Genomic DNA, 26,032 nt, shown 5'->3' with positions numbered 1-26,032 from the left:
TGATCACAACCAACATGTTAAAACATTTAACTATGAAGCATCCAAATAAATTGGAGGAGCAAAATAAAAAAGAAAAGGAACAAAAAATTACCAACTAGTCACTCAGAGCAGTTTTATTAGTGAGGGTCGAAATCGCAGTGTCTTTTTTTTTTTTTGCCTACGTCACCATCTAGGTGTCACCAATTTTTTTTAACCCTCCTTAACTTCAAAGAGTAAATACAATATATACAATTAAAAAAATAATTTAAAAAAATGCTGATTCTATTCATGATAAATTCTTTTAACTAGAAATTAAAACTTAGGTAAAGATAGCTGACTGACAGCAACAGGAGCACTGGTTAACTACTGAACCACGTGGAAAGGTGAGGGGGAGGAAAAAAAGGAAATTAAATGATGATAATAAATTATGATAACCGTCTTTGAAAGGCACTAAACTCCTAAAATTTACTTCTTTAAAATTTTAGGCGGCACTCCCCGGCGATTTTAAAGCACTCTCTCTCTCAAAAAAAAAAAAAAAAAAAAAAAAAGATTTAATTTTTAAGTTTGGGAAAGATATATTTATTATAACCGAATTCCTGTATGAAGACAGGATCTACTTTATTGGACGTTAATTTGTGAGATAAGTAATTTTTCAATGTTTAATATGTTTTTAAAGTTTCAATTATCAATTAAATTTTTTTAATTGCATTTATTTTTCAATTTATTTTAAAAAAAACAGGGTTTTAAATGTATTTTTCAAGGTAACAAGCTTCGAAAGAAGTCTAATAAAAAAAAAATCACTTAATTTTTAATTTCGACAACCCTGAGAATTTAATTATTAAAAAAATATTGAAATGTGACATTTTTTTATTTAACATTTCTATTAGTTCAATTAATTTTCTTTCAATAATTCATTTCACTCAACAAACTTCACCATTTTTTTTTTTAGATCTTTTTCTGTAATTTTGGTAATTATTTTTGCTCAATTTTATCTAGTATTTCATTTGTTTTTATAGTGGTATCATTTTTATATGTGTTCCTTTGATATACCCTATTTCAAAATTAGTTTGGCTAAACTTATTCTTCACGTTAGAAACAACGTGTAAAAGCAATGAAAAAGTAAGAAAAAATAATAGGTGTTAACTACTTCTTGTGAATTATGGAGGTCTGAAGAACTGCCGTCACAAATACAACTATCAATAGCCAAACAAAAAATCGTTTTTGAAATTCCTTTAATTGTAACTTCTCGCTATACCTACCTTTTGGTATAAAACACAAAACCTTTCGATTAATGGTATTTCTCATATATGGTCGTTAACTTTGGAAAGGTTATTTTGTATCTACGGCGCCATGTCACGTGGTATATTGTTTTTTTTTCATTACGCACGTTCATTTATAAATTATAAAATTAAATATTTATCTTTTTTTATATTTAATTAGTATATATTTTCTTTCTCTTCCGCTATATTTTTTTTATTTAATTCATTAAATCTGTTAATTATGAGGACCAAACTAATGAATCGTGTGTATTTATTCTCTAATTTTCTTGTTTTTGTTCTGTTATATAAATTCTATTTTATTTGTTTTTTCTCTGAAGGATAAATTCTATTTTCTTTGAGTTTTTTTTTCTGTATTCCAATTAAGTAAAATAAATTTTCTCTAAAATAAATTTTGCTAATTTTTCTGTTTAGTTTACTATATAATAATTTTATTTAAACCAAAACACGACGGTGTAGACATAAAATATCTCTTCCAAAGTTAGGGAACATATTTGGGAACTACCGACCATAAGTATAAAACTACCTGGTATATTTCAAAACAATAATTCCCTAGGAATCGGAATCGGAATCGTACTTGGTATCGGAATCGTTAATCAATATTTTCCTGGAATCGGAATCGGAATCGTATAAAAATTAGGAATCGTCCCAACACTAGTGTTAATACACATTTACCATTTAAGCTACAAAGAAAATTAAAATGTATAGATCACCCACGCAAAATATATCACATGGTTTTTACAGTAATCTAAAAAAAAAATAAAAAATAAAAAATAACTCTACAGCTAAATATTTAGTGATTTTAAAAGAATTAGAATCGGTAATTGTATCGGAATCGGGAATTTAAAACAGAATTGGTAATTGTATCCGAATCAGCAAGAATTTTGGAATCGTTTCATCACTAATAGATATACACACACACACACACACACATATATATATATATAGGATTGATATGTAGTTTGCTTGAAGCATTGTGTGGGATAGGTATGTAGTAGAGATTTAGAAGGCTGTCACAATGCGAGGAATGAAATATAGTTGTTGTTGGTAAGAGAAGACGAGAACAAGTGGCGATTTAGAAATCAAATTAAAATACATGTATGTACTTATTGATTTGTAAATAGCCACTTGTTCTTGTCTTCTCTTACCAACAACGACTATATTTCATTCCTCGCATTGTGACAGCCTTCTAAATCTCTACTACATTATATATATATATATATATATATATATATATATATATATATATACTAGAAAATTATCCGTACCGGGATGGGTAAAATTAATTCCCTAAATAGAAGAGTTAGTTTATGCAACTCTTTTTTTTTTTATTTAAAAAAAAAAAAAAAAAAAAAAAAGGTTGTTTTTAAACTATTCAGTGACTACTTATCATTTTAATGGTGGATACTCTGACGAATTACAAGCCCTCGACGTAAATACCCGACAAAGCCGACAAGCAGCAAAGTCCCAGCTCCACACAGTAGAGATCCCTAGATGTAAGAAAGTCTTCTACTCTAATAGTTTCTTCCCCAGAACTGCTAGACTCTGGAATTCCCTTCTGAGTTCCTGCTTCTCCAACTGTACTGACATGCAGAAGTTCAAGTGTAATGTAAACAGACATCTTGTTGCTCAACTCCCTACATAGTATCCCTGCAACTTATGTCCCTGATAGTAGCCCCCTTACATAAAACTGTGCCTTGTTTGAAGTAAAAATGTAATAAAAAGGCTAAAAGCCACTTAAGGTTTTATGAGACAGGAATGATTGTAGGCTAATAGGAACACTCACACTGATCAATAGTATGAACTTATGTATGAAGCGAAAAAAAATTTGTTAATATTAAACTACCAAGTTATAATCAGTAAAGAAGCAGTCCCATGCCAATGTGTTTTACAGACTGGAAGAGAGAATTCTGGCAATTTTCTTACAGGACTGAAACTATGGACTCTTCAAAAAAATACTAAAAGTTATATAATGGAGCAATCAAAAAAGCAAATGAAGAATTTTATTTAAGAGTTGCTTTTCATGTTATATTTAACAATCATTTATTTATGAAAGACAAATGAAACAATTTGACGGATGGATGGATGGATGGTTAGTCAAACATGGTTTTGAAGATATATACAAAACTTTTATAAGGCCTTATATGGGCTAGTCAACTCAGGCCTGAATTCCAGTGTCTATACCAAATTTTCCCAACCTTTCTATTTTATGGAACCCTTCCAATAAGGTTAATATCCCAAGGAACCCCTACATCAAAAAATATTTTACAATTTTATTTATTTTTCTTTCATAATGCAAGCCATATTTTTCTTTTTATAACCGATTTAGGTTTAAAAAAAATGTCTTTTTCAAATTTATTGACAATTTTGAAAACTAAACAAAAACAAAACTCTGACACGTTCAAACACATAACTGATTTTTTTTCCAGTTTATATATAAAAAAATTACGTTTGAAAAGAAAAACAAAAAAAACTGAAATATGCATTTGCATATATGTGCAAAGGAAAAATAATCTTAACATATTTATCAGTATCTCTTGAAGGAACCCTTAGCTCTTAAGGAACCTCAGGATTCTGTGGAAACCTGGTTGAGAAAACTTTAGTCTAGACTTTGAAAGTGGAATGTAATAAAATTGGAAGGCATACAAAAAGTGACAATGGAAGATTACAGTTCCAGAGAAAGATTGAAAAATTAGGATCAACTTGATAGAAGAATGAGATGAATTAACTGAAATTTACAAAATAATTAATGAAGTTTCTAACTGACCAATTGATTTTTTTTTTTTTTGCTAATAGAGCAATTAATACTACTTGGTCTTGTTGGCTTGCTACTACTTCAATGTTTGCTATTTGGAATAAGAAATTTAAATAATTGTGCTGTAAACATGTAAAAATAAAAAGAAAAAAATCACAACTTTTGCATTTATTTGTAAACATTAACATTTTGGTAATTTTAATACAAATGTATTTATCTTTTAAATATAACAAAAAACAAGAAAAGTTAGAAATCAATTTGTTTGAACGATGGTGTGTGTGTGTGTGTGTGTGTGTGTGTGTGTGTGTGTGTGTGTGTGTGTGTGTGTGTGTGTGTGTTTGTGTGTGTGTGTGTGTTTCTAGCATTCAATTTAAAAATTGATTGCAACTTGTTGAAAATCAAGTTAATCTCCTCCCATTCACCACCACCACAAAACTAGTCAGAAAAAAAAAACAAAAAAAAAAAACATTTGAACACAAATGTTAAGATCAGAAAAGGACATTTGTCCATTACCAATTGCCCTTGAACTGCGTATCTGAGAAGACATTTTTATTTACAAGTTTTAGAAATCTTAAGTGACACAGCATAGCGCTGAAGACATTTTTATTTCAAAGAGCTAATAAATATCTTGGGCGGTCTCGCTTCCCCTTTTCCCATTGCTGTGCATAAAATGCTTCTACGCACCCAACAAACATGTTTGCATTATTATGTGCCTTACACAGAAAAATCTTTCAGAGAGAGTGAATAAGTCGAAAATTACTGATTTTTAATATTACTTAAACAATATTTTAAATTGTAATTCTGATTTCATAAATAGTTGTTAATCAAATTCACACATTCAGTACATATTCAGAAACACTTGATTTGATAATCAACAACAAACCATTTTGACCATTTAATGCTCAGTGATAGTGTAGACTTCTTTGTAGATAGTCAACAACACAGTTTCTTGCCTTGTGTTTTTTAGACCATGTAATTTAAAATTTCTGTGCAAATAAAATTATTCTCACTGACTATTTTTTTTCCTGTAGCAAATGTCAATTAAAGATGGAAGCCATCTTAGAAGTTTTCTAATTACATTTTTCCTTTTAACAACATGAACCAAAGCTAAAGAAAAAGAAATAGCTATTCAGAACGAAATATTCATATTTTAAGATGCAAACTATTTAGGTAAGAGAGATATGTTTATAGACATAGACTAGACTTTTCATCCTGTTAAAAATGGGAAAAAGTTATAACCAGATGACTTAGAACAAATACTTTTTTCCAAATTTGATGGTCAAATATGATTAAAATTCATACTTATGTTTGCATTAAATACTAATCCTTATTAATCCATAACTATGCACTGAACAGATACAATAATACTATGCTGCATTGTTGACCGTCAAGTTTATATCTAGATAGGGCGCTTGTGCAGTTTATGAAACATGATATAGAATTTCCAAGTTACCATAATACTACACTACACCTTATCATAACAGCAAAGTTCCATACAAAATTCAGTCAAATCGGCTTAGTGTTGTGTAGTTGGGGATTTATATTGGGACAACATATAACAGGGACTCAGAACAGATGATGATAATGACATATCTTTTTACATCATGACGACTGTGATGATTATTCTTTTATCATATTATAATACAGAGCTGAGCACATTTATGCAACAGTTCTTGTTAAGAGAGGAGGGGAGATACTTCAGTTATTGATGATGGCGGAGGGGACACATTACTTGAGGGAGTTATACAAAGTTCGTTTTAGATGATCGACAAAACACATTTACCTTTTTGTTGTAATGACGACGACGAGACAACAGTTTACAAATATGGATAATACTTTATTCAGACCAGCTGGATGATTGATGACTGTCAGGGATTCAAGCCTTTACGACTACATTGTCTCTTCCTCCCCCCCCTTCACCTTTAAGGGGCATCAGCTCCCAGTGTGGCTGACTCTAGCTCTCTCTGTGGCTCTGTCTCTCACTGTCTGTCTGACTATCTCTTCTCTAACTTGGAACACTGTCTCAACATATTGAGAATCTCCTTTCTCGACGACGTCAGAGGCACACCTTCGCCACGTGAAGTTTATTCACATGGATTTTACCTATATATGTCCAAACACACTTTTGGCGAACAAAGAATTCCCAATTTTAATTGTTTAATATCTAACCTATTTTTAATCGTTTTTTTCTAAAACTCGTATTGTTCATTCTTTTAACTGACATATTCAATATTCAGTTATTTCTAAAAGAACGAACAATTAACTGAATTCATAAATCAAATATCTATCTCTAACCTAAATATTATTTAATTATTTGCGAGAACAATGACAATCGTTCTGCATTCCTAGGATTTCAATATCTATTATCTTTTAAAACTTGCCTACTGGGTTCGATTCTAGCCTTTTCCTAATAACATTTTAAAACTTATCTAGTTTTGCTTTCTTACTTATTGGGGTCTGTCCCTTTGCATAACATTAGTTTCCAAGAAAAAGTGTAATAGATAGACCGACGGAAAGACAGACAAGAGAAATAAGAACATGTGGTGACTGCCTGTTTCTAACAATGGCCTGAGGAACACATGATAAGATCTGCACATTTGACCACCCATAAGCTTATATATCGATAAGGTGCTTTGTGTAGTTTAGGAATAATGCTATTTTTTTTTAAGTTAGAATTTTCAAGCTAAATTTAAATTTAATTTTTACAGTATCTTTTAATTATTAAATTGTTAGGTGAAAGTACAGAATAGTTAAAAAAAGCCCCTCCTCCCATGTTAAAAATGACTTTCTAAATAATATTATATCAGTACGGTTTGTAAACTGCACAAGTACCCTAGATACACTATCACTCAGCATTGCAGGTATGAAAGGCTCATTGTTGACCATCATATCGCGTCTTTCCGCATGCAAACTTAGGAATCTCAGGGATCGATAGAGATATGTAGTATTGTAATAGCCATTCTAAGATAAAACATCTTTAACAACAGAAAGAAATCAGATCCCAAAATAGTTCAAAGAAATCAAGATCATACTGTAATGACGAAAACTCAGAAAAACAGCCTACATAACTCAAGTTATGGTCTTAAAAAAGGTTCATATGTTTTTTTCTAAACTCCCATTCAGTATTTCAAAATCAAAATTTGATAACATTTTTATAACCAGCAATATTTGTTGGGTTTCTGAATTTTATGATGAGGATTGAGAATTTGAATTATTCTGACCACTATTCTTGTTTTGAGCGTTATTTGCACAACGTTTTGGTCGGTGTAACTACCACATCACGATGCATCACTATCCAGTACTATGTATAGTGATGTATCATGGTAAGTACTACCATATGAATCCTGGCAACCCATGCACATATGCTCATGAGCAACGTCATATAAGATGGCTAATCAATCTCGGCTCCATGATTGGTCAGCCAGATTTCTATGCTCATCTTAAGTCAATCTTTGTTCAATCCAACATTTTCTGAGACTGTATTTCCGATGTAGTTGATTAGTTCTTGTATAGTTTCAGCAGCTTAACTATAAAAAGAGTAAAAATGCTAAACTCTGGAAAGTAGAAAGTGGACTTTGGGTTTACTTTCGGCAGCATCGTAACTCTTGCTTTTTTGTCCTTTAGTCCTCACATTCTATGAGCATGTTTCTGACAAAGGAGGAAGAATTGCTGTTTTCTAGGCTGAATCTACTCAACTAATACAAAACACTTATGGTTAGTTCTCAATCTTGAAGTTTTTAGCTTTTTACATCAGGTGGTTTCATGCATTATTTGCAGTGATTTCCATAAAATAAAGTGCAATGGAAAACATACAAGTTAGCAATCAAATTAAAAGGCAAAAAGTTAAGGTAACAAAAGGCATAAAAAAAAAATGATATTCAGATACGGTAATATAATCAAATAATTGGTAATAATCAAATAATCAAACAATCAGAAAACAATAACACAAGACAACAAGGTAATACAAAATGAGGTAGAAACAATAATATAAAAATTGAACAACTGACAACAGCAACATTCAGAAGACAATATTGTTGTGATTTAGCAAATAAAAAGACCACCACGATTGTTAAATATTGGTGGTTGCATCAGACATTAATAATTAGGTTGAATTATATGCATACAAAGATTTAAACGTAAGCAGGATGCATTATAGATTGAGGATCAGTATGGTTCAAGACTCTTTGGGAGAATTGGTTAGCAGGGGAACCAAAACTTAGTGTGTTATATTTCTTAAAAGAATGACACCAAAGTATAAAAAAATGATATATATATGTTCAGTGGCGGAGAACAGATGAGGGTTGAATGATGAGGAGAGGAGTACATTTGGTCTGATCGTTTTGTTTTATGGCATATCAATCAACCATTTTCGGGTTATTTAATGCCAAATCCAGTAATTTTGGAAAAAAGTTTTTATGCTTCAAGTTAATTATATCTTCAAATTTTTATTCATAGTGTTTGGTTTGGTTGTTTTGTTTTACGGCATATCAACCCTTTTCAGGAAATTCCATGCTGAATCCAGTAATTTTGTAAAAAGTCTATGCTTCAAGTTTTTTTTTTTATATTTTAAAATATTTATTCATGATGCTTGAATTGGTTGTTTTGTTTTATGGCATATCAACCCTTTTTGGGTTATTGAATACCGAATCTAGCAATTTTAGAAAAGGTCGCTATGCTTCAAGTTCTTTATATCTTTGAATATTTATTCATGGTGTTTTGATTTGCTTTCTTTTGTATAGAAAAATTGTTTTTGTTTTTGACTTTGCAGAAAATGACTGCGTTTTGAAAAGGGAAAGGAAAAACAAACAACAATATTAATGTTTGGTGCATTTTGGGGTCAAAAAGCCAGGATCTTCAGACAGCCTGGAGAGGAATAGAAGAAGCATGGAAACTGATGGAACTTGATCTCTAAAACTCGATAGCCAATCAGCTTTCTGGATCTCAATTTGGGTTAGTTTATATAGTTTTCTTTTTTGGAAGAGGGGAGAGATTTCCATTTGTCTGGGGTTTTCCTTTGCAGTCAATTTAAACACATCACTAGGCCATTTACTTAGCAATCTTAACATCTGCAGATAATCCTCAAGATATAAATACTGTCATAACTTACCTTCCCAAGAAATTTTAGGGACACTTTGATGGTAACTGAGTCTTTCTTTCTTTGACAACTGGCTATCTTATTCTTTTATTCAAAGGCGGATTCTTTATTTACAAAGAACCTTAAGTTATCATTATGACTTTCTGCTTTCTAGTATTAAATAACTAGCATGGGTGCCTGGCGTTGCCCGGTTGTTTGGAGGTGTGTGTTGAGTAAAAAAAAAAAAAAAAGTGACGTCTTTGCCGTTGTGTCCATCGCCAAACTGGAAGTGGCGAAGGTTTAAATTAAGGCTAGTCAATTGAAAAGAAGGGATGACTTTCGAAAATATCAGCGAAAAAAGCAACCCCTCGTTGAGGATGAAGGAATTAATGATTTTGGCCAATTTTTCAATATCTGTCGTCCGAGACGTCGGGCTTCAAAATGATACCGATCTCGTAAAAATCCGTCACCTCTGTCGAAAGTTTTAGGCAGACACACAAACATACATACATACATACATTTAAACAGACATTTATTTAGAGATTTATATTATAGATGGATGGCTTTATGTTGGATAGCGATCACATGAGCTAGAATTGATCTTGACAAGGGTCAAAGTAACTAGAGGTCAAAGTGACACCAAGTTTTGGAAATAAATTGACTCCCACGAAAGATGATGGTAGGAGATGACCTGGAGGTTAGATATGAGTTTAAATAAGATTAAAGTAGAGAAAAATAGGAGGACCTTTTAGATTTGAGATTCTTTCTTTGGACCTTGTCTAAGAGTGTGAGACTAGTGATAAATGCACCAATCCAGATGTAGCAATAATACTCTATACATGGGCAAACTGTGGTCTTAAAAAGACACTCTCTTGTATGAGTAATTTTTCTAGCATAGTAGAGGGAGTTTGTGCATGTTTGCTGTTTCCTATCCATGCAAAAAATTGAAGCTGAAGTCTACACCTACCATGAAAATAACGATAAAGACTAGAAGCATTTATTTTGTGAGAAAAGGGCTATAGGGAAAAGATCCACTAGATTTGGAACTTGATTTGTACTCTGTCACGAGAGGAAAGAGTGCCCCGATTGGCACCTCCACAGATGTGGCAGAACATCACTTTAACAAAATTATAATTTTATAACAAGTTGATTCAATTAATTCAATGAACAAATGGTATGTTAATAATTAAATTTAACTTTTAAAAATCATAAAAAAAAGTAAATAGAATAGTTAAAAGTACATAAAAAGGCAATACAAAAATGAAACACAGTATCAGTATATATTAACCAGTTAATAACTTACTTAAACAGTTTATCTGTTTAAGATAGTAAAACGAGTTATCATAATTTAATCGATTGGGAGGTAATGGTGGCTCAGTGGTTAACAAACACAGACTAACAATCTGGGCGTCCCAAATTCAAATCCATGTCATTCCACAAAATTTACTTTCACTTAGGGCATTGGCAACCTTTTCATGGTCCCTCCTGTAAATACCCGATGCCTTCTTAGAAAGAATTCTGACTAGAAAAAAATCGGGGAAACCAATGCCAACAACTGAATCTTCGGATTCATATGATATGATTCAATCGATTAAATCGTTTTAGGATACATCTGATGCTTATGATGGTAAAGGGTTGCATCTGGAGTGAGATACTTTCTGGAGTAATAGAATGATCCAATACTTTTTCCAGTGACTCTTTAGCAGTGAAGTGTCCTATACAAAGGAGGACTCCGCTACAAACATTCAAAAGACAGAATAACGAGACAACAAAGCTAAATAAAAGTAAGCAAAAAGCAGTAGAACAAATTATACAGAGCGACAACAAATAAAAAAAATAAAAAAAATGCCATCCATGCAATTGTTATTAAAATTCACAATACTTTCTGCAATCCAACCATATTTGGTACCAATAAACTTGTACACCAAGTCTCAGTCATGAATATCCAACAGTCAATAATATGCTCTAAACTTGCCCCTCTGTGCTGTATTGATTAATCTGGGGGGTGGGGGTTTGCTTTGATAGACATTATCTTTGCGATAATCCCACAGGTAAAACTCTGGAGGGTTAAATTCATGATTTATGTACTAGTCATGAAACAAAAATGTCATAAAATCACATGAAATTAATCAATAGTTTATATGTGTTTGGTTTTGTCAGACATCAGTGATCATGGTTCTCTATTCTTCCCTATTCTTGCTCTTTCTCATGAGCTCATTGTTGGTGCCCTTTTTATGCATTACAAATTTGTTTACATAAAAAGGCAATACAAGAAACAATGCACAAAATTCATAGACAGTTGTCTATGAATTTTGTGCATTGTTTCTTCTGCTCTTGTTTCCATATATTTTGCCACTCCATAACAGTTGCTCTAGTCTGTCAACCCTGATTATATGGCTGAAAAATGTGAGCTGTCTTTCTCTAATGAGAAAGGATCTCTTGTATCCAGCCTTTATTTCTGCATTTGTTTTTCTTTTTGTCCACAAGACTTTCATGATTCTCCGGATGAACCACCTCTCCACTGCTTCTAGTCGCTGTTCTGTTTCTTTGGTTAGGGTCGAGCATTCGCATCCGTATAGAAGAATGGACCATTCGTAGGCTCTCATAATCTGTACCTTTGTCTTGAGGCTTATCTTACTGTTCGGTACAAATGTATTTCATGCTGTTAAAAGTTGACTTAGTTTGTCTTCTCTTCTTGATTTCTGTGTCACACTTGCCATCCAAGGTATTTAAAGGTGTTTACTTGTCCGATTCTGTCTCCCTTACAGGCTATGTTGCATTGTGGTAAAACAACTATAATAATTTTTTTTTTAACAAGTTTAGCAATTTTAATAGTAAATGATAGTCAGTAGTAGTAGTTGACACATATTATCTTTGCGATAATCCTACAGGGTATACTCAGGGTGGGGAGTATGGTCCAGTGAGTGTAAAGCTTATTTATGATTTATGTATGGTTGATAATGCCCGTCAACTACTCCTACTGATGAGACAATCACCAAAGTGTCCCCGCATATAATTGAACAGCATTAAAAATAAAAACTGTTGAATATTCATGATTGAAACTTGGTGGATAAGTCAAGCCTTGGCTACAGTTTATTTGTATTAAATATGGCTGGATTATAAAAAGGACTGACAATTTTATTAACAATTAATATTTGGTACTAATATGCCCAACTTGTCTATCAAGTTTCAATCATGAATGTACAACAGTCCTTGTTTATTGCCAGATTATAATATGGAGAGGACACTTTAGCAATCATCTCATCAGTAGGTGTGATCCTGAATGGGTTTTACACTCATCAAACCATAATTCTTCTCAATTTTTATCTGGAATATAATATCTTTCAAAACAATCCCTAGACTATTTCTAAACTGAAGCTCAAATCAGTGCAATGCCAAGAAAGGAATGTGACATAGTTATTGACAATTGTGCACATCATATCTAGTGATAACAAAAATTGTTGAACATTATTAGTTGAAACTTGGTGAACAAGTCAGGCCTAGATTGAAATTTATTTGTACCAAATATGGTTGGGTTACAGAAAGCATTGTGAATTTTATTAACGATTCTATGGGTGGCATTTACGGGGAAGTCAACAATATTAAAAAAAAAAAAAAAAAAAAAACCCTCACAAACTGACAGTAACAATATTACCAAACATTCAGAAAACAATATAACTAGACAACAAAACAAGACAACAATAGGCAAAGGTGATATACACAGTAATATACAAACTCATTAATCAACAATAGCAATGTTAGCAGACATTTAGAAAACACTATCAGGCCACCCGGCATTGCCTGGTTGTAAAATATGCATAAATATTATATTTCAATAAATACAAAAACTGAGACATGCGAATATTATGTTTTTTCTAAACAGTTCACTTCTTGTAAGTAAAAAAATACTCGAGCTGAGATCATAACCAAAACCTACAGACAGTGAATCAATTATGATAACCATTAGATCAGCTTGACGCGATCTTTACAAAGTGTTTTCAAACCTACTTATACTTTACATAGAGAAGCCGTCATGTTTCACAGCCGTACATGAGCATTCGTGAAACAGTTGACAAACAGATAAAAATCCGATGACCACCCCCAGTACCATTTTTCAATCTTTACTCCTTAGCAAACCTTTTTTTTAAATAAAAACCGATTAAAAAGTTTTTCACGTGTTTGAATACCTTATATACCAAATTTCAAGTTTGTAGATCAAAAATTTGTTGAGTATATAGGTTGAGAATTGCCCTCACATACACACACACTTTATAGATGTATAAATTTGTTTTACTTTATTTCATGTGTGACCCAAATTGGTCACACAGTAGTCTTGTTAAGTAAGCAGTAACAGTAGCAGCGCGTGCAATAGGAAAAAAAAAAAAAAAAAAGGAGTGATGATATGAAAGAAAATAGCAAAAACAAAATCCCACCTCAATCAGTCCATCCAAAATTGTGTGAAGCTGCGTGGAGAAGCCAAAGGGGTAAAAAGCTAGAGTTAGTAGAGTTTAAACAGAGATTTTTGTAAGGGGAAAAAAAAGAAAAGAAAAATGGAAAATGTTCATGCTTGAAATTACACAAAAAATCTTTAATATTAACGGCATTCTAAAGAAAAAAAAAAAAAAATTTGGCAATGCAGTATAGTTAACAACCATTAATTAAAAAAAAAAACCCAAAATACTCAACAAATAACTTTTACATATAGTTAAATATAGAGCACACCAAATTTTTTTACTTCGTATTTAATATACTAAAATGTGCTAGCATTAAGATTAAAGATAATTTACTATTTTTTAATGAAAATTAATTTCAATTTTTTATAATTTTATAAGAATTTTGTTTCCTAATTCATCAATTCATCATCTCTATAGAAACCCAGGTTAGTTGAAGTTACAATTATAAAAGAACCTATAATTCCACGAGATCTAACAAGTGGAGTCCAAATATCCCATGTAAACATCAATGTTATTTCTCCCTATTTTACTTACTGTTTTTATGATATACATTGCCGTTTTTTTATTATGACAATCTTATGGGTTGAAAAATCAGTATAAAACTGGGCAAAACTCACCATTTGGCAAATAATCTCTTCTTTGTTTAATGATAATAATAATAATCTGTAATATCATACTAGATGAAAAAAGTATTATTTTTCTTTGTAATTCACTACAAGCCAGATGATAGTATTAATAGTAGTTAGTTGCAGGTTTTTTTTATCTGGTAATACATGTTCAATGATACTTTTAATAATTCTTCAAATTTCGAATTTTGTCAGAGGGTCAGTTTACTGCAGAAATCCTGTTCATGGTTCTTAAGGAGTATGTAGATGTCTTTTATCAGCTGTCATTAGTGTTAAATTTGTGCATTATATTCTTCAAACTTTTTAAATGGATGGAACATGCAAGAGTCTTTCTTGTTGTCATTTAAGTTTTTAAAGTGGTATAAAATTTTAATGTTTTTTTTTTTTTGCTTTTAAAGAAGAAATATTTTTTTCACTTTTTGATTTTGAAAAGGATGATTTATAAGAATCTTCTTTGTTGGAATTTTATTTATTTTATTTTTTTAAATGGTGAGTCTTGGTTGTTTTACAGCATATCAACCAAACGAGTTATTTAATGCAAAATCCAGTAATTTAAAAAAAAAAAGTTTTTATGCTTTCAAATTCTTTATATCTTCAAATATTTATTACTGGTGTCTGCTTTTATTGTTTTGTAGAAGAAATTTATTTTTGCTTTTGATTTTGCAGAACATGATTGAGTTTTACAAAGGTAAAAGAAAAAAAATAATATCAATGTTTGGTGCACTTTTGGTTAGGAAGCCAGTATCTACAAACAGCCTGATCTGGTAGCATCAAATGCCCTAATAGGTATTACCATTTTGGGTCAAAGTGGATCTGGGAGCAATGGTAAATAAGAGACAACTCCACATTCCTTACAGCCCCCAGATGGGGCCTAACCGATGGATATCTTTTAAGGTCATACCCAAGACCAATGAGTCTTAAAGACAGGCTTAAATTTGATGAATTTATAGGAAGATTAAATCTGGACAGTATAAAAAGATATGTGGAAAAGAGAAAATTTTAATAGTATGGCCATATTGAAAGAATGGATGAAAGTTCTTGAGTTAAATGTAGGACAGTTGAGGTAGCAGGGTCAATTCACAGGAGAAGGCCAAGGAAAACATGCGAGGAAGTTATAATGATTGATTTGAAGAAAAAAATTTAAAAAACAGGAATAAATAAAGATCTGACCAAAGGTAGGTGAATATCTAAAAGCCATCCAATGCATGCTAGCATGTACAACGATTATGACGATGAATTTTTAAAAATAATTTTAATGATGGAAACCAATGTTGTGTTCACAAAATCAGTGGCTCAGCAATTAGAATGCCATTAAAAACATGACAGACCGACAGGTTCTCTTGTAGAGATGCATGGAAATATCTAAAAATGCTATTCTAAACTTATGCAGATAAAAATAAAATGTTATTTCAAATATGAGAATAGAAAACCAACAAAATTGCTATTCCAAACTTAAGTGTGACAAATCAAGAAAAATGCTACCTCAAACTTGAGCATAATGAACTATTGTAGTTCTATACAGGTCCAAAAGAAAGACACAACTCTGTATTTAGTGTGAAACAAAATATATTGAATAAAGAAAGGTATGAGATGCCTTCAATAAGTTTCCAGATATTTTGTTTTTTTTTTTTGTACAGGCATTCAAAATTGTTGTAAACTCTCAAAAATTTAGTACGTTATTGATATACATTTTATGAGACAACTGACCAATTTTTATGATTTCAGCTACAGCAGGTATTAGAATACATCCTACTAAAGCCTAATTGTCATAGCTGGTGAATTTCAAAAATGCAATCTGGACTTGAGGACACTTAAGAACAATATGCAATAAAATTCTGCTTTAAACTTGGAAAAATGCCATAGAAACATATGGAATGCTTCAGACTGGTTTTGAACTATTTTGCATGAATTGAGCATCAGTTTTTCAGTGACATAAGGGATTCAAGGAAGGCAGGGAGTCTATGAGGGATGATAAACAGTGTGGGATGAGTAAGGAAGTCAGAACACCAGAGTTGATTTGACCAAATAAAGAATTTCATGCATAAAGACTGTCACGTGTCTATAGAGACAATAAGTGCATAGTTTGATGTCAGTGTGGGAACTGCACACAATTATTCACAAGGAACTGAAGATGCAGAAGATTTGTGCAAAGTTTGTCCCAAGGATACTCAGAGAAGATCAGACTATTTGACCAAGATGAGCATCAAGACAGTTCATCACCCTTCCTGTAGTCCAGACCTTGCTCCCTGTGATTTTTGGTTATTCCCTAAGCTCAAGGAAAACCTTAGAGGCTGTCGTTATGAGACAATTGATAAAAGAAGCTGTGACAAGGGTCATTGACACGCTCACACAAGATGACTTCTATAGGGCCTTCAAAAAGTTGTTGGAGCAGTACAACAAGTGCATTGCAGCCGGAGGAAATTACTTTGAAGGGGACTAGAGTTTCATGTGTGTACTATCAATAAAACTGGCCATACGAAAAAGTCTGGAAACTTATTGAAGGCACCTTGTAAATACAACAAATAAAGAGTGTGGGTATACGTCAGTTCGGCTGCTACATGTGCAAGACTCGTGCATCATCTGTATGTAAACACAGAGAGACATTTTTATCCGGTCTTTATAGTAAGTGGAAGAGTTCATTATTATCCATAGGGTGAACACACCACAACACGAACAAACTAATGAACCAACAGAGCATCACAGTATAATTGGATGCATTTAAAAATATAAACACATTGATGGTTATTGAGAATACATTCTTGTAATAGTTGCATTCTTCTTAAGTAATTGGTTATATATTTAACACAACACAATTTGGTTTAGTTGTAAGGTTGCCAAACTGGACCACAAATAGTGAACTGGGTTACTTTTGAAAGTCTGCATTTTGGTCTGGCCACTCCAATAGTACTTTTGAAAGTCTGTATTTTGGTCTGGCCACTCCAATAGTACTTTTGAAAGTCTGTATTTTGGTCTGGCCACTCCAATAGTACTTTTGAAAGTCTGTATTTTGGTCTGGCCACTCCAATAGTACTTTTGAAAGTCTGTATTTTGGTCTGGCCACTCCAATAGTACTTTTGAAAGTCTGTATTTTGGTCTGGCCACTCCAATAGCACTAAGCACAAACTTGAAAAAAATATAAATAAATAATAAAATAAAATAAAAGTCTCATTTTAATTAAAAAAAAAAAAAAAAAATTATACATGCTCCTTGAACAGTGTTGGTACAGTACTTGGGTAATTCAATTTCCATTTTAACATCCAAAGATGGAGTACTGCTGTCGTATATGAGGTAACGCTGTTCAGAACACTCTTTCTTGCTTTGACAGAGTACAAAACCACCCTTGAAAAATAGTGGGGATGATCTCGTCTTTACAACCTCTTTCGCACAGAAGAAATGTTGCTAGCCTCTCTCTATCATATCGTTATGTTCATGACAGGTGTTCGACAGAGCTAAACATTCACAGTGAGAACTCACCTACAATTATATAAATGAACTTCCTTTCCTCTCTCTCTGTACCAAAAATCAAACAGAACTTATATGAACAAAGTTTTTATGTAACTATGAATGTATTTATGTATTGTTTTTATTAAAAGGAAAATTGTTTTTTAGTAAAAATAATTCACTTTGAACTAATGTAGAATGCCGTTTATGCTTACTTTTGAGAGGTGGATTATAAAAAAGGTCATTAGTTTAAAAACAATATTTATGTAATGTTCGCATGTTCTAGCATGTTTTTTCTTAAAATTTATAAAACATTTTAAAACAAAATACATTAAACTTACATAAGATTTGAACTTGAGTATTGACATTGTAAAATTTACTGCCTTAATAATGTGTACTCTGCCTATTCCTTTCTTTTGTGTTGATCACATGGTTCTACTTTTGTAAGGACAGATAACTTCCAAAGACATAACATTTTAATCTATAATGTAAAAAGAAAAATGTGTGTGTGTGTGTGTGTGTGTGTTTATATATCTGCCAAAAACATTCGACACACGCGACGGATCCTGACAAGATCAGTATTATTTTGAAGCTTGACGTCTCGAACAACAAATATAGAAAAATTGGCCAAAAACATTAATTTCTTCACTCTCAACTGGGCAGTTTTCTACAAGGATGGGTCGCATTCTTCAACGACATTTTTGCAAGCCATTGTCTCCATTGGATCGACTAGCCTTAATTCCAATGCTCGCGACTTTGGTTTCGCCATGGACGCATCGGCTAAGACATTACATTTTTTTTTTAACTTCTTTTTCTCCTTTGCGTTATAAGTTCGAGCCTGCCTGTTTGCCTACTACCACTTTTTTTTAACACCTTTCTCCACCCAGACTTCCTATTGTTGTTTTGAACCCTGCCCCTCAGCTACTACCACTTTTCTTCTTTTTTTTTAAACACCTCCCAAGGTTCTTTACTACATCACCTTGGCATACCCAGGCAACACCGGGTACTCCTATTAATCTATTATATAAATCTCAGATGTCGGTTTGTGTATTCGTATGTCTGCTAAAAACTTTCATCAGCTAAATCAGACTGGGTCGAAACTGGTACCATCTAAAATAGCTATGTCTCAAATGCATAATATGTGAAAATTAGAAAAAAGATTAATTCTGTGGTCGTCAATGGGACCATTTCTTGCAAGGGGGGGGGTCACTTTTTGCGTCACTATTTTCACAAGTCACGCACATGTATCAAATTGAAACTATGTTTAAAAATGTTATTTTCAGGATTATGATGTCATAAGTTGTCATGGTTCAACGAGCAAAAGTGTCTGCCAATGACGTTTTTCTTTTCTTCCCCTCTTTCATATTTCAGGTTTGAGCCTGCCTACCGCGGCTGATTTTTTTTTTTTTTGGCGGTGGCATTAACCCCTTTCTCAGAAAAAAGGTAAAGCCTGGCAGGGTGGACCTCTCAACACTAAACAGAACCATACCTCAGTCTGACAGCAACAAAGCCACTGTCAGATGATTGTTGAGGATGTATCCTTGATTTGTGTCTACGACATTACTCCTCTGCCCCTGAATTAAGCATTGAAACATAGTAATAGTATAGTTTTGGCTTCTGCCAGACAGATACCAAATCTCCACTAGTTATAGATATCAATATAAAAATCAAATTCTGTTAAATATTTCATTTGGTGGTTCTCAAAAATGTCCTTAATTCCTTTTTCCCTATTTCTGAATTCATCGAATTTCATCTTAAAATCTTCTAAATTATTACTTATCTTAATCTGATAACTCGTTTCAAAATGGTTTATTCTATTTAAAAAAAAAAATTCAATTGTTTAAGAGTTTTTGAAATTTGTTTTGATAATAATTTTCCAGATTGAGAGGAATCGTAAGGAATATTGGAGAAGACACACTAAATTCAAATCCTTCGAACACTTATGGCACAACACCTCAGAGCTAGGATTTCATCAGCATCAGACAAAACCAAACTTTGTAATCAGGGTCACCTACTTCCTGAATTTCCTCCCATAACTGAAAATGCTTTAAGTGACATCCATATTTCTGTCAGCATCAAACAAAACCAAGAATTTTGCATCAAATTCAACCCAGAGACAACTACGAGGGGCATGCAATAAGTAATGCCCCTGACCCACTTCCAGTTGTCTGATATAGCTGAAATTTTGCATGTGCAATGATTTATATCTCTATGGATTATGTGGCAAACTACAGCTCTGAACTAATTGTGGTTTCTGTTTTACAGGTGTTTGAACCAAGTCAGGTGTGAAATGGAGCCTGTTGAATGTCGAGCAGTGATCCGGTTTTTGTATTTGAAAGGACGCACACCACAGGAGACTTTTGATGAAATGAAAGAAACTTATGGTGATAATGCCCCATCATATGACCTTGTAAAACGCTGCCATCATGAATTCAAACATGGCCGGAAGTCTGTGGAAACAGCTCCCAGACCTGGTCGCCCTCCCCCCTTCTGCCATTGATGAAGCATCTGTCCGTCAAGTTGAGGCTGCCATTTTGGAAGATCGGCACATTACTATTCGCCAAATAGCCCAAGATGTCAATATTAGTACAGGGTCTGAAAATTATCATTCATGACCATTTGCATATGCATAAGGTGTCTGTCAGATGGATTTCCAGATTGCTCACACCATTCCAGAAGCGAGAACGCGTCAAGTGCTCGAGGATGGACTTGAAGTTGTGCCAAGAAATTTTTCAAAAGACTGATTACACAGGATGAAACCTGGGTCCATCACTATGATCCAGAGACCAAAGCCCAGTCAATGCAGTGGAAGCATTTGGACTCACAACCTCAAAAGAAGGCAAAGGTGCAGCCCTCCGTTGGCAAGGTCATGCTCACAGTCTTCTAGGACCAGGACGGAGTAGTGATGACAGATTTCCTGGCAAAGGGTACCACAATTACAGGAGCCTATTATGCTTCACTTTTGAGGAAATCAAGGGAAGCTATCAAAATCAAGAGGTGGGGCAAGATCAGCAAAGGTACCTTCCTCCTGCAGGACAACGCTCCGGTCCACAACTTGCATGTCGCCGGATCAGCAGCACAGGCATGTGGTTATGAAATTCTTCCCCATCCTCCCTACTCTCCTGACCTTGCACCCTCTGGCTTTCAACTCTTCCCAGCCATGAAGTTGTTTTGAAAGGAAAGCATTTCCCAGATGATGCAGCCTTGATTTCTGAAGTCATGCCGTGGTTGGAGGACCAACCTGGGGTGTTCTACAAAAACGGTCTCCAGAGCTGCATCAAACGATGGGAGAAATGCATAACTCTGGGCGGTTCCTATGTAGAGAAAGACTAATAACTGTGCCAAGTTTCGTTGCTCTACTTCTATGGGAAGTAGGTCAGGGGCATTACTTATTGCACGCCCCTCGTACCTCCTAAATTTCTTCCCAAGATTGAAAATAATCTAAGCAAAATATCCACATTTCTATGATGTGGCTAAATTTATCAAGAACTTTGATACCAGCAAAACAATTGGCAACATTCTAATCATAGTGCTCAAAAAGTTGCAACCAGAACTAGCTCCCATTCTTACAAAGCTGTTCAACTATTGCATAAAGGAGAAATTCTTCCCGTCACCTTGGAAAACTTTATCAGTCTGCCTTATATTTAAAAATACTGGAGACCAGACTTCTACATCTCAGTACAGACCAATCAGTCTCCTATGCTTCATGAGTAAGGTGCTCGAATCCCTGATAAATAGAGGAATTATCAACCACCTCAGGAAAAAAACCTACTTGTTCACATAAGAAATTTACAGCTGATATGCTGACTGTAATATCACACAAGGTCAGTAAATTTATTGATGAGGCTTTGTTTCTAGAGCAATAACTTTTCACATATCAAAGGCATTTGATGGCGTTTGGCAAAAAAGTCTACGTCACATGACTTCCAGCTATGGAATATCAGGAAATGTTCTCTCAAACATTAGATCCTTTCTGTCCAATAGATTTTTATAAAAGTAGTCATTGATGGTAAAAAGTTTGATACTCATTGTATTAACACTGGTGTGCCTAAAGTTTTAATTCTGGACCCAACTCTCTTCCTGATTTTTATCAGCGATTTTCCAAATCATATTCTTAGACATTTATGCAGATGAGACTACCATCTATGGCAACATTTCAAAAGCCTGCAATAACCAAGATCTCTCTGACCTTGATCACGTAGAGCAATAGGGATAAAGCATCTTTTTAATACAAACACTCTGATCCCCACTTGGCCCCAGTTGAAATGAATGGATCTTGTCTTGAAGAAGCACCTCGTTTTGATAAGCTTCAGAAACTAACGTTCACTCCTGATATGAAATGGAAAACTTACATCAAATGGTTGGATCATTCTACTACTCCACAAAGTATCTAACTCTAGACACAATTCTCTACCCGTATAAAAGCCAAATATGTTGTAAAATTGAACACTGTTGCCACATCTGGGGAGGGGGCTACTCAGAGCATCATTTCCTGCCTGGACAGGGTACAAAACTGGCTTTGAAATCTAGCGGGAGACGTTCTCTTCTCCTTCCTGCTACATCTTTCTCATAGAAGACACATAGTGAGTCTATTTCTGCTCTAGTGTTTATTTTCATGGCAGGTGCTCGATTGAGATTCAATTAAGAGTCCCCCCATCTCTTAAAATAGTCATGGCAAACATTCGCCTAGCTACAACCACTACCAACAATTTCCCTTACTCTATCTGTGCCTAAAATCAAACGAAAATTCCATGAGCAAAGCTTCTTTCCTAGAGTTGCCCGTCTGTAGGACACGATACCATGAGGTTGCTTTCCTATAGCATGGTGGTTTTCATATCCAACATAAATAAGTTCTTGTTGAGCTGTCCTCCTAAATAATCAATTTCTACCCAATTTTCACCACAATGTCTGTGTTGTCTCACTTGAACCTCATTAACATTAATCCTTGAGTGGCCTCTTGGCCTTGATAAACAGTGACTCCTAGTAAAAAAAAAAAAAAAATGCAAATGACCTTTGTTTTAATATTCATAAGTCATAATTTATCAAGACTAAAAAACACCTGAGGATAAGGGTTATTAAGATGGATAGGTTGTTGGTTGAATGAGAAAGAATATCATGAGAGGATTGAAAATGATGAATGGAATTAACACAACTTGATTACTTACTGTTTATTTCCTGTATAAAAGCGGTAAATATATGCAAATTAGGTACATTATCCTAGAATTTGTTTACGTGTTTGTCTGGATATGAATTTAGAATGTTTTTTTTTTTTTTTTGAACTGCGATTTTTATACACTGATTTTTTTGTTTATTCTTTTTTGGAATATTAATACAATATTTTTCATATTTGAACTTTTTTTTTTTTTTTTACACAGTGGTCACCACTTATCAAGGCCCGGAAGCCACTCAGGGATAAGGGTTATTGCAAGTACATTACGTTAGTGTGGAGATTTGATGAAGTGTTTACTTAAGGGGGCGGTTCATTAGGAATTTGTTAATGTTGGACTTGAACACATCCAAGTTGTAGTCAGGTGGGAAGCAGGCAGATGGAACAGAGTTCCACAGGCGTGCAGTTCTAAGAAAGAAGCTTTGTTCATAGAATCCACGTTTTGATTTAGGCACAGATAAAGAGTGTGTGAAATTTTCAGAGTGGATTCAGCTAGACGGGTGTTTTTCGTGAAAGATTGGCGAGGGGGGACCAGAGATTGGAGTTCAGACGAGCACCTGCCATGGAAATAATGATAAAACCAGGAAAGGCTCGCAACGTCTCTTCTGTGGGAGAGAGGTTGCAAGGTAAAGAAAAGGGCATCCCCCACTAAGCCATGAAGTCTATTTTGTACTCTGTCAAGGCAGGATAGGCTGTTTTTAGCAGCTCCTGCCCAGATATGGCAGCAGTATTCCATCCTTGGACGTACTTGGCTTTTATATAGATAGAGAATTACATCAGTAGTGAGATATCTTCTAGAGCGGTAGAAGGATCCCACCATCTTTCCAGCGACCTTGGCAACAGACTTGATGTACGTGTTCCATTTCAGATCAGGAGTAAAGGTTAAACCCAGAAGCTTGTCAAAACACGGGGTCTCTCCCAGACGAGAGCCATCCATCCCAATTGATGCCAGATGGGGATCAGATTTGAATAACATTTTTTAACAGAGTGTATGCAAGTTTAGGTTGAAAATGTAGAGTGGCAATAACAAGACTGAAATATGAAATAATGGGGTCTTTGTAAAATTGTACCGAAATTGAAAAATTGAAATTCAAGTGAAACCAATGGTATCTACTGAATTACCATGTCACAGTAAAGAACATATCCAAAAATTACAAAAAAACTATAAGGTAGAAAATTAATTATAAATGAAAATAGTTTTCAAAGTCAATTAGCGAAAATTGAATCTTGCAAAAAAAAAAAAGAAACCAGAGAGTTCTAATCGTAACAAAAAGGAGGTAAATATTTTTTGAAAACTGAAAATCTTTGGCCAATTTAGCAAAACTTCATTTTCGCTAATTGTCTTCGAAAATTGTTTACATTAATAACTAATATCCCACCTTATCGTTTTTTTTGTTGTAATTTTTGGATATTTTCATTACTGTGACATGACACTTGAAATTCAATATTTTATTTTTCGAATTTCGCTACAATAACAAAAAAATACCAAATAATATTCCCTATAAAAAGTTTCCCTAGGTTTCTAGATATCCGAGAAATATTTTTTAAAATGTCCATTCCAGTTAGAAATACCATTAATTATTTTACAATTTCAACCATAGTTAGAAGTAATATTGATTATAAATATCTTTAAAGCTTCAATCATCTCCATTCTTCTCTTCTTGGGTAAAGTAGTTAATCCTGAATTTTCCAATCTCTTTCTGTAACTGTCACAGTAAAAAAAACAAAGCAAAAAGAAAAAAGAAAAAAGCAAGAAACTGACGCAAATACCTTTAACGAATGTAAATAATCAGGTGTGTGTACAACTAACAAGTCATTTTCAGAAGCTTCCAGGGGTTCTATCGTCGTATCATCTCGCAGCAATTGTTTATCTAAAAAAATAAGTAAAAACAATTTTAATTTTTTTTCTCCTTTCTAGACATAAAGATTGAAAGATTTCTCATCTTTTCTCAAGCAAGCACAACAAGAATTAATAGATTAATAAAAACATGTAGAATTTTTAAAAAAATTATTTTTTTTTACACTATTTTGGCCAATTTAAATCTTTGTGAACTTGGAGAAACTATACAGAATTTCCACGTGACCCCTTTCTTTAAAACACAGAGGTGGATTGTTCTTTATGATTGAGTAGGAGTATTAAATATTAAATATAAAATCTATATAAAATTTCTTTTGCTAACTGTTTTTCCTTTTGAAGAGAAAAGCCAATTTTTGAAAATCCATGAAATAAAGAAATAATCTTTATTCTTGTGTGCACACAAATATTGTAAATCATAATTTGTAAAAGTTTTAACTCCTTTTATATATGGTTTATTTTTTCGACTGAATTATCTTCCTTGGACAATATTTTTTTTTTTTTCAACTGAATTATCTTCCTTGGACAATCAATATCAACTCCAATTGCATCAAAACCATTAAGAGTGAGATCAGGGAAGATTTGTTTAAAAATAACACAGCATGAATTAGCCTATTCTCTATCTCTTAACATGCTCCTAGCAATGTTTACAAAAAGGGAATACATGTTTTTTTTTAATGTGTATTAAATATATTTTAATTGTCTGTATAACTTAAATGCAATTAACAAGGACAAGATATGTTTCATTTTACAAAGTAAAGTTCAGCCCCCACCCCCAATCCTCATTCTTCCAAGAAGTCTGAAGCAATATAGTCATAAGTGTAAGGATATAAAATCTTCCAAATAAAACAGGTTTAAAAAATTACCTTTCAGATATTGGTGAATTTTGTTCCATTTTCTAGAGTCAAATGGGTGCAGTTTCTCCAAATGAAGGAAGCTGATATCATAACGTTGTGAATATATGATCGGCCATTTGTAGCTTGGAAACTCTGGAAAAAGTTTGCTGTCGGAGATCCGATGTCTGAAATATCAGAAAATGTTTGCAAAGTTATTAATTTTTTTTTTTAACTTATTTGTTTGTTATGCCTCTGTAGATATTTTTATTTTTAACTACAATTAATCAAACTTTAGAAAAAAAAAAAACATTGTATGGAACATTTACTCTATTGATATAATATCAATATATCCAATTCCACAATTTTTTGAATTCATCCAATTTGATGTTTTTTTTTTTTATATCATCTAATTCCATGTTTTTTAAATTCACCTATTTCCATGGTTTTTTCATTGTCACGGGTCCTGTACAATGCAGGTTGTTTGTTCTCATCAAAGATAAATTTGAAAGGAATTGAACTAAGTTTCTTTACAATTTTATCTAGAAAATGTTGAATGCTTTGTTAAATG

General features: G+C 33.2%; 1 protein-coding gene across 6 annotated transcripts in view; it reads right to left on the bottom strand.

Annotated features, from left to right (window-relative positions):
- LOC145293781 (histone deacetylase 11-like) overlaps window positions 1–26,032 on the bottom strand; it is a 104,964-nt gene that overhangs the window by 48,946 nt on the left and 29,986 nt on the right. For 4 of the 6 annotated variants that reach the window (XM_080140321.1, XM_080140319.1, XM_080140320.1 and 1 more), the window contains exons 2-3: window positions 25,495–25,649; window positions 24,544–24,644 (exon numbers count right to left, since the gene is read on the bottom strand). In XM_080140321.1, the coding sequence (XP_079996447.1) occupies window positions 24,544–24,644; window positions 25,495–25,649 (256 nt within the window). Of the gene's footprint in view, window positions 1–13,518; window positions 13,549–24,543; window positions 24,645–25,494; window positions 25,650–26,032 lie in introns of all 6 variants that reach the window. The other 2 variants (XM_080140316.1, XM_080140315.1) reach the window with 1 other exon arrangement.

Source organism: Euprymna scolopes, chromosome 15, assembly GCF_053919585.1.
Source record: "Euprymna scolopes isolate OS-2025 chromosome 15, ASM5391958v1, whole genome shotgun sequence".
Taxonomy (NCBI): Eukaryota; Metazoa; Mollusca; class Cephalopoda; order Sepiida; family Sepiolidae; genus Euprymna; species Euprymna scolopes.
The sequence above is the reverse complement of the archived record's forward strand: the minus strand, read 5'-3'. Positions and strand labels throughout refer to the sequence as shown.